Source organism: Netta rufina (assembly GCF_964035555.1).
Source record: "Netta rufina genome assembly, chromosome: 7".
Classification (NCBI taxonomy): domain Eukaryota; kingdom Metazoa; phylum Chordata; class Aves; order Anseriformes; family Anatidae; genus Netta; species Netta rufina.
Window position 1 is genome coordinate 18,038,545 of NC_140130.1, and position 13,531 is coordinate 18,052,075.

General features: G+C 46.3%; 2 protein-coding genes across 4 annotated transcripts in view; both read left to right on the plus strand.

Annotated features, from left to right (window-relative positions):
- The first annotated feature begins 41 nt into the window (after positions 1 to 41).
- Positions 42 to 3,944, plus strand: NDUFB8 (NADH:ubiquinone oxidoreductase subunit B8). Its single transcript, XM_084289883.1, has 5 exons — positions 42 to 166; positions 305 to 431; positions 993 to 1,092; positions 2,913 to 3,068; positions 3,722 to 3,944. Exons 1-5 carry the CDS (start codon positions 73 to 75, stop codon positions 3,812 to 3,814), a joined length of 570 nt encoding a protein of 189 aa, XP_084146009.1. The 5' UTR covers positions 42 to 72; the 3' UTR covers positions 3,815 to 3,944.
- Positions 3,945 to 4,762: 818 nt separating this feature from the next.
- The window catches only part of SEC31B (SEC31 homolog B, COPII coat complex component), a 30,786-nt gene continuing 22,017 nt past the window's right edge, over positions 4,763 to 13,531 (plus strand). For all 3 annotated transcript variants that reach the window (XM_084290506.1, XM_084290507.1, XM_084290508.1), the window contains exons 1-8: positions 4,763 to 4,830; positions 8,595 to 8,683; positions 10,307 to 10,430; positions 10,676 to 10,871; positions 11,661 to 11,756; positions 12,368 to 12,508; positions 13,018 to 13,160; positions 13,412 to 13,511. In XM_084290506.1, coding sequence (XP_084146632.1) covers positions 8,605 to 8,683; positions 10,307 to 10,430; positions 10,676 to 10,871; positions 11,661 to 11,756; positions 12,368 to 12,508; positions 13,018 to 13,160; positions 13,412 to 13,511 — 879 coding nt within the window. In that variant the 5' untranslated portion in view covers positions 4,763 to 4,830; positions 8,595 to 8,604. The remainder of the gene's footprint in view (positions 4,831 to 8,594; positions 8,684 to 10,306; positions 10,431 to 10,675; positions 10,872 to 11,660; positions 11,757 to 12,367; positions 12,509 to 13,017; positions 13,161 to 13,411; positions 13,512 to 13,531) is intronic.

Here is a 13,531-nt window from a genome sequence, read left to right on the forward strand (position 1 = left end):
CTAACGCTGCCCCGAGCCTTTCTGTCCCCGCCGGCCGCCGTCGTTGGCGCCTGCGCGCTGGGAGGAGGGGCGATGGCGGCGGCCGGACGCGGCGGTGTCCTCTGGCAGCGGGCGGCCGCTCGGCTGCGGGCGCTGCGGGTGGCAGCGCCGCTGGGAGCCCGGGCGGGTATGGGGGAGCTCGGGGGAGAGCCGCGGTGAGGCGGGAGGGGTCCCTGAGGGCTGCGGGGTGGGGGCGTGGGGCTGGGAGGGCAGCGCGGCCCCACAGCTCGGCTTGCACCCACCCTGCCTCGGTGCTGTCCCGCAGCCTCGGGTCTGTCCTCGGAGATGCTGCCTGGGCCCTACCCGCGGACGCCGGAGGAGCGGGCAGCCGCTGCCAAGAAGTACAACATGAGGGTGGAGGACTACCAGCCCTACCCCGACGACGGCTTAGGGTGAGCTTGGGGGGTTTTGTGCCCCTGGGGCTGCAGCAGCCTCAAAGTCTGCGCTGTTGTGTACTGCTGGATGGCGTGCTGTGAGCTTATGGCTCAGAAGGAACACATAAATGCTCCAAACAGAAGCAAACAGAATGAATGGGAGGTCTGTGTAAATGTGATACCCCCTGAGAGACTTTATATGCTGTTGTAATCAGAGGGATAAACTCTGTAAATTCAGTTTATGGAATAAATATTTCAGAAGCTTAAATTCTGGGAAGTATTCAGACTAGTAGAATAGTAAGCAAGAAGGATTCTGTATTTCAGTGAAGTTTATAGTTTTTTCCCCTGTATCATTACCTGACAAGCACACCTTGAGGTATGCTATTTGTTACAGTAACTCCTATCAAGGTGATGATTGTGCAAGTTGCATGTGAGTACTTAAAAAAAAAAAAAAGTTTATGCATAGCTCAGGATCCGTAGAAAGTGTTCTTATCTATTTTATAGCATCTTATACAATGTATATCAAAACTTAATGCAGTTCTCTTAGCTGATTGTTTCCTTTGTACCTGTTTGTCACAGGTATGGTGACTATCCCATGCTCCCTAAACGCTCTGCTCATGAGAGAGACCCCTGGTACCAGTGGGACCAGCCAGATATGAGGCATAACTGGGGAGAGCCGGTAAGAATGCCAGCAGCAGTTTTCATTCCATTAGTGCTACAGTCAATAAATACTAACACACGTCTCCTTAGTGCTTTCTTTGTAATTCTTTGTCCAGTTGCATCCTCGAGTGCAGGGGTGTGTTGCCTATGCACAACACAGGGACAGTCAATTAGAAGTAAATTTAGGCTGTGGTCATCAGACTAAACAATTGCTATGGAAGTGCTGAGGAATGTTAACATCTCATTACCTGTAAGAATAACTTTACAAATTAAACTTTCGTTGCAGCAATGGGAAAGGCTTCTCCATTTTCTTTGCCTGTTCTGTCTCGGTATCAGAACTTAGTTCAGGTTCATCTAGCTAGGAAGCCCTCATTTGTGTAAAAGTCCTTCTAGTCCAATGGGAGCAGGTATTGCTGTTTTATTACTCTGGAATTCTTCTGGGATAGAATAGAAATAAGGAGGCTTTCTCTGAAAAAAGTGTGCAAGACAGCTTTAAAAGAAATGGACAGACAGAGCATCTACATCAACTTGCAAAATCTAAATTCTTCAAGATCCATGTCAGGAGTAACTTTCAGTTACTACGTGGTCTTTCTGTGAAGGACTGAGATCTAGCAGTGATTACTGAACTTGGTAATTAACTTGAATGTTTTTCGTTAGAATTAGAGATTATGTAAGCACGTGTATGTCATGTGTCATAGTATAAGCATGCAAGAGCACCCTTTCGTGTGCACCACAGTAAAATTTAAAGTCTGTGTTGCAATGACTGCAGAAACAATTACATGAAAGACCTTGCAGTGATTCTGCGTTGCTTGGTACAGGAATGCTTGTATAGTTACTTGGGCCCTTGAGGTGGGATAAGATCTTTACTTGTACGAACTGACTCTTGCTTATAATTCATAGCTTTAATTTAGGTTTGAACAAGTGCTTGAAAACAAGGCCTCCTGCCCATACATTGTCCTTAATACCTCATTGCATTTTAGGGATGGCACCATAATGCTCAGATTCAGTTGCTTAATCTCAGATTTTAGTGCCTTTTGCATACCTGAGGGGGTCTGAAATTTCTATGTGGGGTCAGCAGCTGGGGACCTAGTGGAATATACTGGCAGGTGTTGGCAGATGCTTCTGTTTAGGCAGCTGAACTCTGTTCAGTCTGGCTTTCTGGGGTTGATAGCAAAACGGCTGTGTATGAAAATTTAAAAGTGGAGAATTTAGAGGTACCTGAGCTGCAAATTAATGAATTCTCTGCTTCCCATAATGTGATAAGAGAAAAGGTAGAACATGCTTAGGACTTCCCTATGTATGTTTTGAGGCAGAAGCTTGAATGCCCTTCTGTTTCAGTCAAGAAGGGCATTATCTTGCTACTGCCCCTGCTCTTGTCATGGAGCAGCAGCAGCAGGTGCTCTGCCTGTTTTGAGAAGCCAGCTTCCAAATGGCAGGTAGTTGCTTCTTTGTTTGAAATAAGTGCTACTTCTGCTGAGGTGTGTGACTGATCTTCCATAAACAGATGGACGTGGCCAATTTCTGCCATGCCTTCTCAGAAGCACTGGGGAGCAAATCTAAGGTGGAGTGATTATGCAGATAAATAAAAGCTGCTGGTATGTTATAATTAAGCATGCTTGCCTGGTATAAACATATAGGTATAAACAAGGTATTTGGAGTCTTGACTTTTACTGTAATCAACAACTTCCCGTGGCTATAGGTGACTTATTGCCTCTGTGAAACATGAAGCATAGCTTCTGGCAGTTTTGTGCATGAGAATGCTGTAAATGCTTCTCTCCTAGGTAAGAGCAGTTTGAGTACTGCTGGTAAATGTGTAGTCTTTTTTCCTTTGTTCTTTAGATGCACTGGGACTTTGACATGTATATTCGGAACCGTTTTGATACATCCCCCACTCAAATTCCATGGCATACTATGCGCAAACACTTCCTCGTGTTTTTGAGTACCATGCTGATCATGTTTGGCATTGGACAGTTCTACCCATCTTACAGGCCTGTGGTGAGTTACACCCTTGGGTAAAGGGCGGAACAGTAGCTCTTGCTTGTCAGTGTTGATGGCAGAAAGATGTTTTTGCTGAAGCTGAGTGAGTGTGAGTGTGAAACCCTGCTGTCAGCCAGGGAGGCCTCTTTCAATCTGAATTATTCTGTTAGCTGGCTTGGCTCAGCTCACAGATTGTCTCAGTGAGCAGTTCCCATTCTTGGGGAACTATTTCTTAATTTTCTTACAGGATCCTTCCTTTAGTCTGGGCATTCTGCTCTGTGTGTGTGTGCGCGCGCACACATGAAATGTTTTTTCCTCTTCTTTTGCTCTGTTTCAAGTTATATCATGATCTGCATCACTCAGAATACTTTCGATAAATAAGTCTGAACATATGGAGATGAGCTGTTGGTTGATCAAATGTTTGGTGTTTCTGATAAAGGACATGGATTTATACAAAAAAAAGTTTGAATATTAGAGTACCAGGAAAGTCTGGAATGTTCCTATCGAAGCACTTAAATATGAATTTAAGTTGTAACTGACAAGCCTTTTTGGGGGGAGGTAAGGGAGGAAGCAGGGGAGAGTGGTGGGAACTGGATGAGACGTTTTCTCCTTACCCCTTTAGTTGCTTGTTTGAATGTCATATATTTGCTGCTGTGTTTCTGATTTTATAGGGACCGAAGCAGTATCCCTTCAATGACCTGTATCTGGAGAGAGGAGGAGACCCCAATAAAGAGGCACCAGTGGTGACGCACTATGAAATCTGAAAGCTGCTGGAAGTGTTTCTCCTGCATCAGCTCTGCAGGGCGTGGCATCTTTAGTGTTCACTGCAACATACAGTAATGGTTGTTCAACGTTTGACCACTAACTGCAGTGAAATATATCAATAATACCTGTTGTGCTAGTTGTCTTTTATCAATTTGAGTAGGTTGAGCGATGACCGATAAAATTAAATGATGCCTGTCATTTTTCTAGACAGGCTGTTACATGGGGCTAAGTTCTGGGAGCAGTCCCAGGACTGCTGCCACATTTACTTACCTCATGCAAAAATCACCCTTTGCTAAGCCTGTTTATGCAGGAGGCGTTGCCTGTTACGAAGTGGGTTACTGCAGGTGCCGCTCGGAATTGAACTACGGCGCAATCACGTCACGTGAAGTGACAGAGGTCCACGAGCACCGATGCCGCAGTTGGCTGCTACGTGACCTGAGCTCTGCCACCAGGTTTAGGGTTAGCCTGACCCACGGAGCGCGCCTCTCTGGCTGCAGACCACAGCCTCCCACGGCTTTATCTGCAGCTTGTTTGCGAAAGCTATGCATAGTTACGTTTGATCAAGCTCCTAGATTATTTTGTGCCACCCTTCCTTTTCCATAAGCTTTCCCGTTCTGTTGCTGAAGGGGGCGATACCTTCAGAACCGATTTATGGTGAAAATTCAGTTCCCCTGTTGCTGTGCCTCTTTGGCTACAGGAGCAGGCGATCACAGCAGGCTAAGGGCCTGGAGTGCTTCCTATAAACCCCACGCCGTGCTTTGCTACCACCACCCTGCCGTGACTCAGTTCGGTGCTTTAAGGGAATTACATTATTTAAAGGGAATTACATTATTTAAAGCACAAAAAAAAAGTAAAGGGGGCGGGCCGGGGCCGCGCAGGCGCGGCGGGGCGGGCGGGGCGCGCTCCGGCAGGCGGCGGGGCGGGGGGGGGCGGTGCCTGTCGGGCTCCCGGCGGCCACCGGAGCGAGGGCTCAGCTCGGCGGGGACGGCCGGGAGCCGGGGAGGGCCCGGAGCCGGTAAGGGCCGCGGCCGCCCCTCCCTGACCCCCCCCGCTCCGCCCCGCTTGGGCCGGGACCGAGACCGAGACCGAGACCGAGCGGCTGCCCCCGGTCCCAGCGCCCCCGGTCCCGCTGCCTTGCCCTGCCCTGCCCCGGTCCCGGCTCCGTCCCGGTCCCGTGTCCCCGCCCCGGTTTCTGGGCTCGGTGCGGAGCCGTCTGTCCCACACACGTCGTGCTCGAGGGGTTGGGGTGCGAGGAGCTTGGTGCCGTGCCCCGGCGGCTGTCAGGGAGGAATGTGCTGAGCTCTGCCCCGCGCAGCCCCGCCTCGTGTCGCCAGCTGGGATTAGCGCTGTGCCTCCTGCCACCGGGCTCCTAGCGGGTGCTCAGGGGGCCAGCCGGGGTGCTGGGGAGCCGGGGAGTTGGGGCAGGAGGGTGCCAGGTGGTTGCGAAAGGAAGGGGCAGCGCGAAGGTTTTGATCGATGCTGGGGTGTGGGGAACATGGGGCAAGTCTGCATCTTAACCCTGGTGTCGTGGCTGAACAGCCCTTCTCAGCCCTTAGGGTGGCTGCTCGCCTCCTGGGTGACCTTGGACAAATGCCTTCTGTTCCGCTGCCCACGCTTCACCCTTAGCCGAGGGGATCAGATCAGGTCCTTGGCTGGGGCAGCAGGAACCCTGCAGGGGTTGGCTGCCCGGCTGGGGGAGGACTGGAAAACTTAGGGCTGTATCGACAACATTTGGATGGTGGTAAGAGAGAGAAGGCCTTACTAGAGTGACACCAGAGTTGATTATCACAGCAGGTCTTTTACAATGTACTCCAAGCCACAAGTGCTTGAAGGTGGTGTAGGTGAGGAGCCCTGCCTCTGTCAGCCTACCCCGTGGTGGTTGCAGAGCCGGTGCCCGCACTTGTCGCTGCTTGCTGCGAGCTGCCCGGCGCGGGGAGCGCTGGCACGGCCGGGTGCTGCTGAGCATTGCTGCCTTGTAAGGGCACTGTGCAGGAAAACACGGCTGGGGGAGGCTTTGGGGGATCGCTGCTCCCCGCCTGGGGCTCCCACCGCGGCTGCGAGTCGCTAAGACGTTAGATCCGCGATCGGATGTTTGGGGGAGGAGGAGGAGGAGGAGTTGTCATGATTAATTAATTAGAGCTCCTGAGAAAAGCATGAGCTTTCTCGGAAGGCTTAGGTGCTATTTTGGAGAGGTGACAGCAGGTGGCGATCTGTCCCCAAACATCTTATGGGAGAATCCCACATCGTGCATTTCTCCCAGGCAGCCACAAGAGGTTGCCATATCGACATATTCACTATATAGAAGAGTGAGGCTCTTCTCTATTCTTAAGGCTCAGGCGTTTTTTCCTTCCAAACTCAGCCTAGTGATTTAAAGAGGTGCTGCTGCACTGATGCAGAGCCTCAGCTGCGATGGATCTGGGCTGTTAGCAGCAGGGAGGGTAAGAGCTGGGAGCTTGTACCTTCCACCAGCTAGTGGTGGCTGCAGGCTTCATCCCTCCCGTACCAGAGGGAGGAGGTCTCTTGGCCATTCTCTAATAATGCTGATGGGCTAATAGCGGAGCTCTCCTCTCAAAAGTCAAGCAGCAGTGAGGCCTGAATGTACAGCCAGCTCCTACAACGTGATTGAAAGTGGAGGAGGAAAAAGCAGGAAAGGGAAGGTAGGGAACGTACCAGCTGTCCTGCTCCCCCACATGAGCGGAGTCAGGCAGCGCTTTGTGCAGTAGGCCTGTGACTTCTTCTGGGGATATTTTCATTCCCCACTGCTGATAAAGGTTGCTGACCGGGACAGTGTTTCTGTGCTAGTGTGGGGCACAGACAAGTGGGAGCTGGAACTTGGCAGAAGGGGTGTGGTGGAGCCCAAAGGAGTACTAGGTAAAGTGTGTGCTGGAAGATAGGAAAATAAGCTTTAGTGGTCTATTATCATGATGAGGAGGATGTGGCTTTCCACCTTTGTTCCTGGGCTGCAAGAGGAAATAGTTGCACTTGTTTTGTTGTGCAAGAGTTCTGTTCAGCTTCATCTGGGCCTCAGCTAGGTTGGGGTAAGTTTAATGTGAGAACAGCAGGTACGTTGAGCTTTGGGAGATACTGCTGCAGGCTAATGCTAGAAAATATCAAATTCTAATTAAACAGCATGTCCTAACAGTACGTGGGGGAGAGAGAGTGTGCCCTTATCTTCTGATCAGTAGTAGACAAGAAACCCTAAATAGGGTGTGGAGTTACTAGGCAGGAGGTCCAAGTCCAAGAAGCGATGCTGACTGGATTTCCCCATGTGTGGGCCGCTGGCAATTGGAGACTGCAGCTTCATACAAGCCACAGGATGATGGAAGACTTTTTCAAAACTGTTTTTTAATATGGTTTGGCCAGGCAGCATGCTGGCTGCAGCAAGCTACTTCTGTGAACTTGGCTAGGAAAAAACAGCCGTGTTTTGGTCTAAGCAAGGCCAAACTCTCGATCACTGACGGTTGTAGCCTGTATCTGGACAGAGGGAGCTTGTGAACACAGGTTGTGGCTTAACTGCCAGCCTGGCTAACGCAAACAGCATCAAGTAGCCAGGAGAGGTTAATCCCAGCAAGCTGGTGAGATGCGGAGTGTTTCGCTGTGCTGCCTGCTTCCAGTCGTACATTATTCAGCATGATATTATCTGAGGGCATAGTTAGCAGCTTTGCTTAGGTAGAATTAAAACTTGCACTGCAGCTAAGCTCAGAAGGTTTAGGAACTGCTCACGAGAGTGATGCTGCTAGCTTGTGAATATCTCCACTCATTATTTATGTCACTGACATGCTTAAAAGGCCTGGGACAGACATAGCCTGGGACTGAGAGGTGCTGGGGGCTTTCTTTTCATGTAAAACGGGATTCTACATGGAACAACAATTTGTTTGTATTTATATTCAGAGTGTTGCAGCCTCCTGGCTGTGTACTGTTTATGTTTGGCTTTCAGTTATCCTGCCAAATTATTGCCCAACCAGTCTCTCTTTGGTGATGTGGGGAAGTTGTGTTGCCATTTTACAGGTATTAGTTGATCTATCCAGAGTCGATAAAAAGAATTATTGTCAGAGCTGGGCTTGAAACCCAATGGTTAACTTATGGATCGCTTCCTCTCACCTTCACCTGCCATTTACAAAGTGAAGCAGAAAGGCAAATGATTTTATCCTTTGGCATCTCAGAGGAGTGAGAACAAAGTACGTTAACTGAACTGGCACATGATAGCGTTGCACTTTGTTTTCTGTTGCCACATCACTCTGCTGCTTGGAATTTAGCCTGTCCTGAGATTCCTTTGGCTCTGTTTGGCTTCCATATGCGTACACTGACATCGGCTTGTTCAGAGGGAGCAACTAGTGCTTTGCAAATACATTTAAGTGAATTTCCACAGCTGACTTAAACCAGCCTGGACTGAAGACTTGAGTATGTTGTTTAATTTAGATCACCTTCCTTTAACTGAAACTTGCACATAACTGGGGTACATGGAAAAAGAGCTATGTGGGAAAGAAAATCAAGAATCAGACAGCTGGGATTATTGTGTGTTTTTTTGTGTTTGTTTTTTCTTTTTAATTATTATTATTTATTTTTTTTCATGATTTCTGAAATACCCACATTCATCCCTGTAAAACTGTATTCACCAACTCAGGAACATGAGTAATTCATCTCAGAGATGTAAGTAACATCTCTGAGAACAATTTGTTCTCTTAGTACTATAGTAAAGGGGCTATTTTGTTACTGGTATGATTATTTTCATGTTGGCTTTGTCTGGCTACTCTAACTGCTATGTGAAATTACTTCTAGAGCCTAGAAAATGAAGCTAAAGGAGATTGAGCGAACAGCTGTCCAGGCATGGAGTCCAGCAAACAACCACCCCATTTATCTAGCAACAGGTAAAGTTTTTCACAATTCAATAAAATTGAAGTATGAGTCACAGAGAGACTGTTATGTACAGCTGTATTGGCTTTAACTTTCAACAATTCCCACTTTAAAAACCTCTGGAAAGCTTAGAAGCAGCATGCTGAAAACATTACAGTGTTTTCTGTTTTTTTTTTGTTTGTTTGTTTGTTTGTTTTGTGACCTCCAGAGGATTACATTCATGGCTTAATTTGACCACTTAAAGGGCTGTGATTTTTCAAAGGGTGAAAACACTTTTTTTTTTTTTTTAATTTAATTTCTATTTAAGCTTGTATGACCTCCAGTACCTGCTTGCTATAAAAAAAATAAAACAAAATAAGGTTATTTACTTGGGATGTCACAAAGTTCACTCTTATCATGTTCATTTCAGCTTACTTTCACTTTGATGGTTTTCATTAATCATCATGTAGCTTGGCAGCCAAAGAATAAAATTTTCTTCTTTGTAATATTGCCTGTTTTCATTTACATTCAATTTTCAACATTTTCAAAACCTTGAATTTCCATTTCTTATATTAATCATTATTCGCTGCTTTTATAATCAGATTATTTCCTGAAACATGAAGTCAGCCTGTTCACTGAGATGGCAGTAGGCAGTTGGCTGCTGCAGGGAAAGTTAACATCCCAGCCAGACCCAGTACATAGGTGAATATAGTGTTCATGTGGAACTGTCAGCTTGGGTTGTCCACCCAGCACAAGAGGTAATTAGGCCTGTCTCTTGTCTGGGTTGTGCAGGGCTGCCATATTGTTCTGTTTTTTTTTTTGGGGGGGAGTGACTGTCAAAAAAGTGACTAAAGTTCAGCCGTGGCCTTAAAAACATTACCACTTTTGGGGTAGATAGGCTATTTTGTGTTTCTCTAATAAGGCCACAGCTTTGGTTGGACCAAATGACTTGGCTTCGATCTGATTTTGATCAGAGGTTGCATTGTTTCATTATTTGTACTGCTTTTTTATAGTCTCTTGGGTGCTTCCCCCGCCATAGCCAGTTGCAAAGCATCCCTCTGGCAGATGGGTGACTGTTTGCGTGGCAGTGTCCCATTAGGCAATGTTAAGCCTATTTTTAGCTTTTATTCTGTAAGCTAGGGAGAAGGAAGGAAGCCATCACTATTTGGCTGCCAGATCTATGTGGGTCATCAAGGAATGTTTGGTTGGCTAAGGTTGAAGAACTTCTGGCGTAGACTAAGTTTAGAAGTTATGATCGTGACCTCGGGTCAAGGTTGAGGAACAGTGTAGAGGGGTATTTGGGATCATAATTGTATCTGGGTTTCATGATGCAACTCTATTTGTAATTTAGGTAAAGCCTTAATATCAGAAGATTGGGCTGTTTGGATATAGGAATTATATCTATCCCAAGAGGGGAAGGTGTTTGCACAGCAGTCACCCGGGTGCCCAGAATTTCTTGAAGTTCTAATTTCTTTCAAAGCCTTTGTAATAGTAGTTGATTCTGAGATATTCATCCATGTACTGTCTCTGAATGGGCACAGTATCAATGTTGTGTTGACTCTCAAGGGTAGATTGGTTACCAGTTCCTTGCTTTATTTATATCTTGTGCTCTTGAAAACCGTATCCAGTTCTAAGTATTACTCTTGTACTTTTGCTAGGAACATCTGCCCAGCAACTGGATGCATCCTTCAGTACAAATGCCACCTTGGAAATATTTGAGGTGGACTTCAGGGATCCCTCCCTGGACATGAAGCAGAAAGGAATACTTCCTGCCTCAAACAGGTATTAGTGTCTCATACTAACATACCGATTAGTGGAACTGAAAAGGGCTTTCCTTGTGCAAGAAAAGAGAGGGAGAGAGAGTGTTTCCAGGGTATAAAGTGATCTTTTGAATCAGTTTATCTCTGTCTGTGAGGACTGAATATATTTGGCTTTACATAAATCATGCTTGGTGTTTGGTAATGCAGAATGTCTAGTCTTCCACCAAATATTGTGGCCTATGTCAGCTTTATTTTCTTCTTCTTCAGGTTCCATAAGCTGATCTGGGGTAACTTTGGAAATGGGTCCCCGGAGTCCTCTGGAGTGATCATTGGCGGAGGCGATAATGGGGTACTGACAATGTACAGTGCGCATCGGATCTTGGCTTCGAAGAGCGAGCCTGTAATTGGGCAGACAGAGAAGCATTCAGGGCCTGTTCGAGCTCTTGACTTTAACCCTTTCCAGGTATGTAACATAAAGATACTTATAAACAAATGAAAGTTAACCCCATGAGCTATTCCCCTTGTGTATAGAGATTTATTAACTGAAGAAGCAGCTTTTAACCTGAAAGAGGCATGGTGGCTGTGACACAAGAGTGATTTAGAACTCTGATTCAGGCTCTGTTGACAACTTTGCCACTGAATTCCTCAGTGACCTGGATCAAGTCATCTTATTTCACCATAAAACATGACTTGTACTGCTGTTATACATTAGACCATTAACTGTTTGAAGTCAGAACATCTTTGTTTATTTCTTTAGTTGGTGTCCAGTTCAGTGGGTTCTGATCACATTTGAAGGGACTACAAAATAAGCAAGAAATGAACAGAACACAATTTCCTATGGTAACACAAAGGCAAATTGGAATTTGTCCACGGACCCTTTTGGGAAGCTTGTATCTTCTCAAAAGGAATGTTTTTGATGCCAGGTTGCAGGTCAAAGGCTCAAATACCCAGAGGCTGGCTTTCAGACCTGTGGTAGAGTTCCATGATGAGCAACACTAGCTGACAACAAATCTAGCTTGCTAGACAAATTTTAAACAGGTTTCTACCATGGCACGGCTGACGACATGGGAGGCCAGAAACGTACTTGGTTTATAATCCTGTTAGTATCTTCTTAGCATTGACTGTGAAATGCAGGTCTTATCTGACTTTGGAAGCTTAGGTTTTTTTTTACTTAAATTTATTTTTAAGAAATCTGTCCTCTTTCCCAGTAAGTAGGAGTTTCAGCTGAGCTTCTGTTTTTTTTTTTCTGCAGTGTAACCTCTTGGCTTCTGGAGCCAATGATTCTGAAATTTTCATCTGGGACTTGAATAACTTCAGCGTGCCTATGACTCCAGGGGCTAAATCACAGGTAAACTGAGTTTTCCTCTGGGCAGTATCCATGCAGTTTTATATATCAGTAGGCAAGGTAAAAGGTGTGAGTGTGTGGAGTCATCCTGGTCTAAACTCTCTGAAGAGAGAATGATCTTGACTTTTGTCAGGAGAAAGATGAATCATAACTGAATTAAGGGTTTCATTCTGGGATATGGAAAGAGAGTTGTAAGGGGAGGGAAGATAGGCTGGCAAGTTGCGATAGAATGCACTTTGTGTGGATGGGTAAGATCTTTGTGGGTTTGAATCATACACCTGACCAGTTTGTCTCATGATCCAGCTGTGGCATGTGTGATGGATTAAGAATGCTTATTGGACCTTTACTGGACCCATGATTTATGATACACTTGGTCAATGCAGAATCCAGTACCTGCTCCCAAAATGCAAAGGTGCTTTTCCGAGTGACATTCCCCCACAGAGTTTGGTTGTCTACTGTACTCTCTGTGGAAAGAACTTTGCCTGCTCCCTAGTGATTCTGGACAGTGCTGCTATTATTTGCAGTTGCTTGATGTCAAGCTAATGTCAGAATCCCGTGATCGGTGTTTCCTCAATGCAGGGATAATGGAACTATGGCCTTTCCTATCTTGGCAGCCTCATGAAGACATCAGTGTCGTGTCCTGGAATCGGCAAGTACAGCATATCCTGTCCTCTGCTCACCCCAGTGGCAAGGCCGTGGTTTGGGACCTCAGGAAGAATGAACCTATCATCAAAGTCAGTGACCACAGCAACAGAGTGAGTGAAGACTGTCATTCTGACTTGCTTACAACATGCCACCACCATAACTGCAAAGCAGTGGCACAGGCTGTTGAGATCAAGTGCTCGTAGTGTGGGAGCTGTTGTGACTGGTTTTCTTGGAACTACAGCATCAAAGCATCTCTTTTTTTTTTTTTTTTTTTTTTTTCCTTAATGAACTGCAAAAACAGTACCCTAACCATAAGTACAGCGCATCCTTGTTTTACATTTCTGTCTTCGCAGCTCATTTATGAGAGGCCTCCTCTGTTTTAACCCTAACTGTCTTCCTAGATCAACTTTGAATGACTCCTTCAACTTCTGTATGGTTAGAGTTTTTTGGCTATGTAGAGAAGGTAGAAATACTTGCTTTCCACAGCAAGACATTGCTATGCTTGCTTTATGTCAAGTATTCTAAGCAAGTTAATTACAGAACAATGTGGCTCTGTGCCATTTGCATCATTGCAAGGTTGCATTGCTGAATTTTCATTCTGTGCTATTTTTGTCTCTAGATGCATTGCTCAGGAATGGCCTGGCACCCAGAAGTCGCAACCCAGCTAGTCCTTTCCTCTGAGGATGACCGCTTGCCAGTGATCCAAATATGGGACTTACGTTTTGCTACCTCACCTCTGAGCCAGCTGGAAGGGCATGCTAGGTGAGGACCCACATGTCATGTTGCCTTTTCAAGGATCTCCATTTTTAAAAGGCCAACATCTGGGAGACTGGACTTTGGAGAACTACAATTATTTATTTGTTTTAGGCTGTTTTGTTTCACGGTTGACTCTGGTTTTAGCTGGGATGAAAACCAGTGTTCTGAACTTAAAAGGACGTGTACCAGCACTTCTTGTTGATAGGATAGGAGAGAGGGCTGGGTATGAAGTCTGTTTTCTATCCTATCTGTTTTAGGGGAGTTCTGTCCGTCTCTTGGTGCCAGGCTGACCCTGAATTGCTGTTGAGCAGTGCCAAAGACAACCGGATCTTGTGCTGGAACCCCAGTACAGGGGAGGTACGTAACAGCAGCTATAA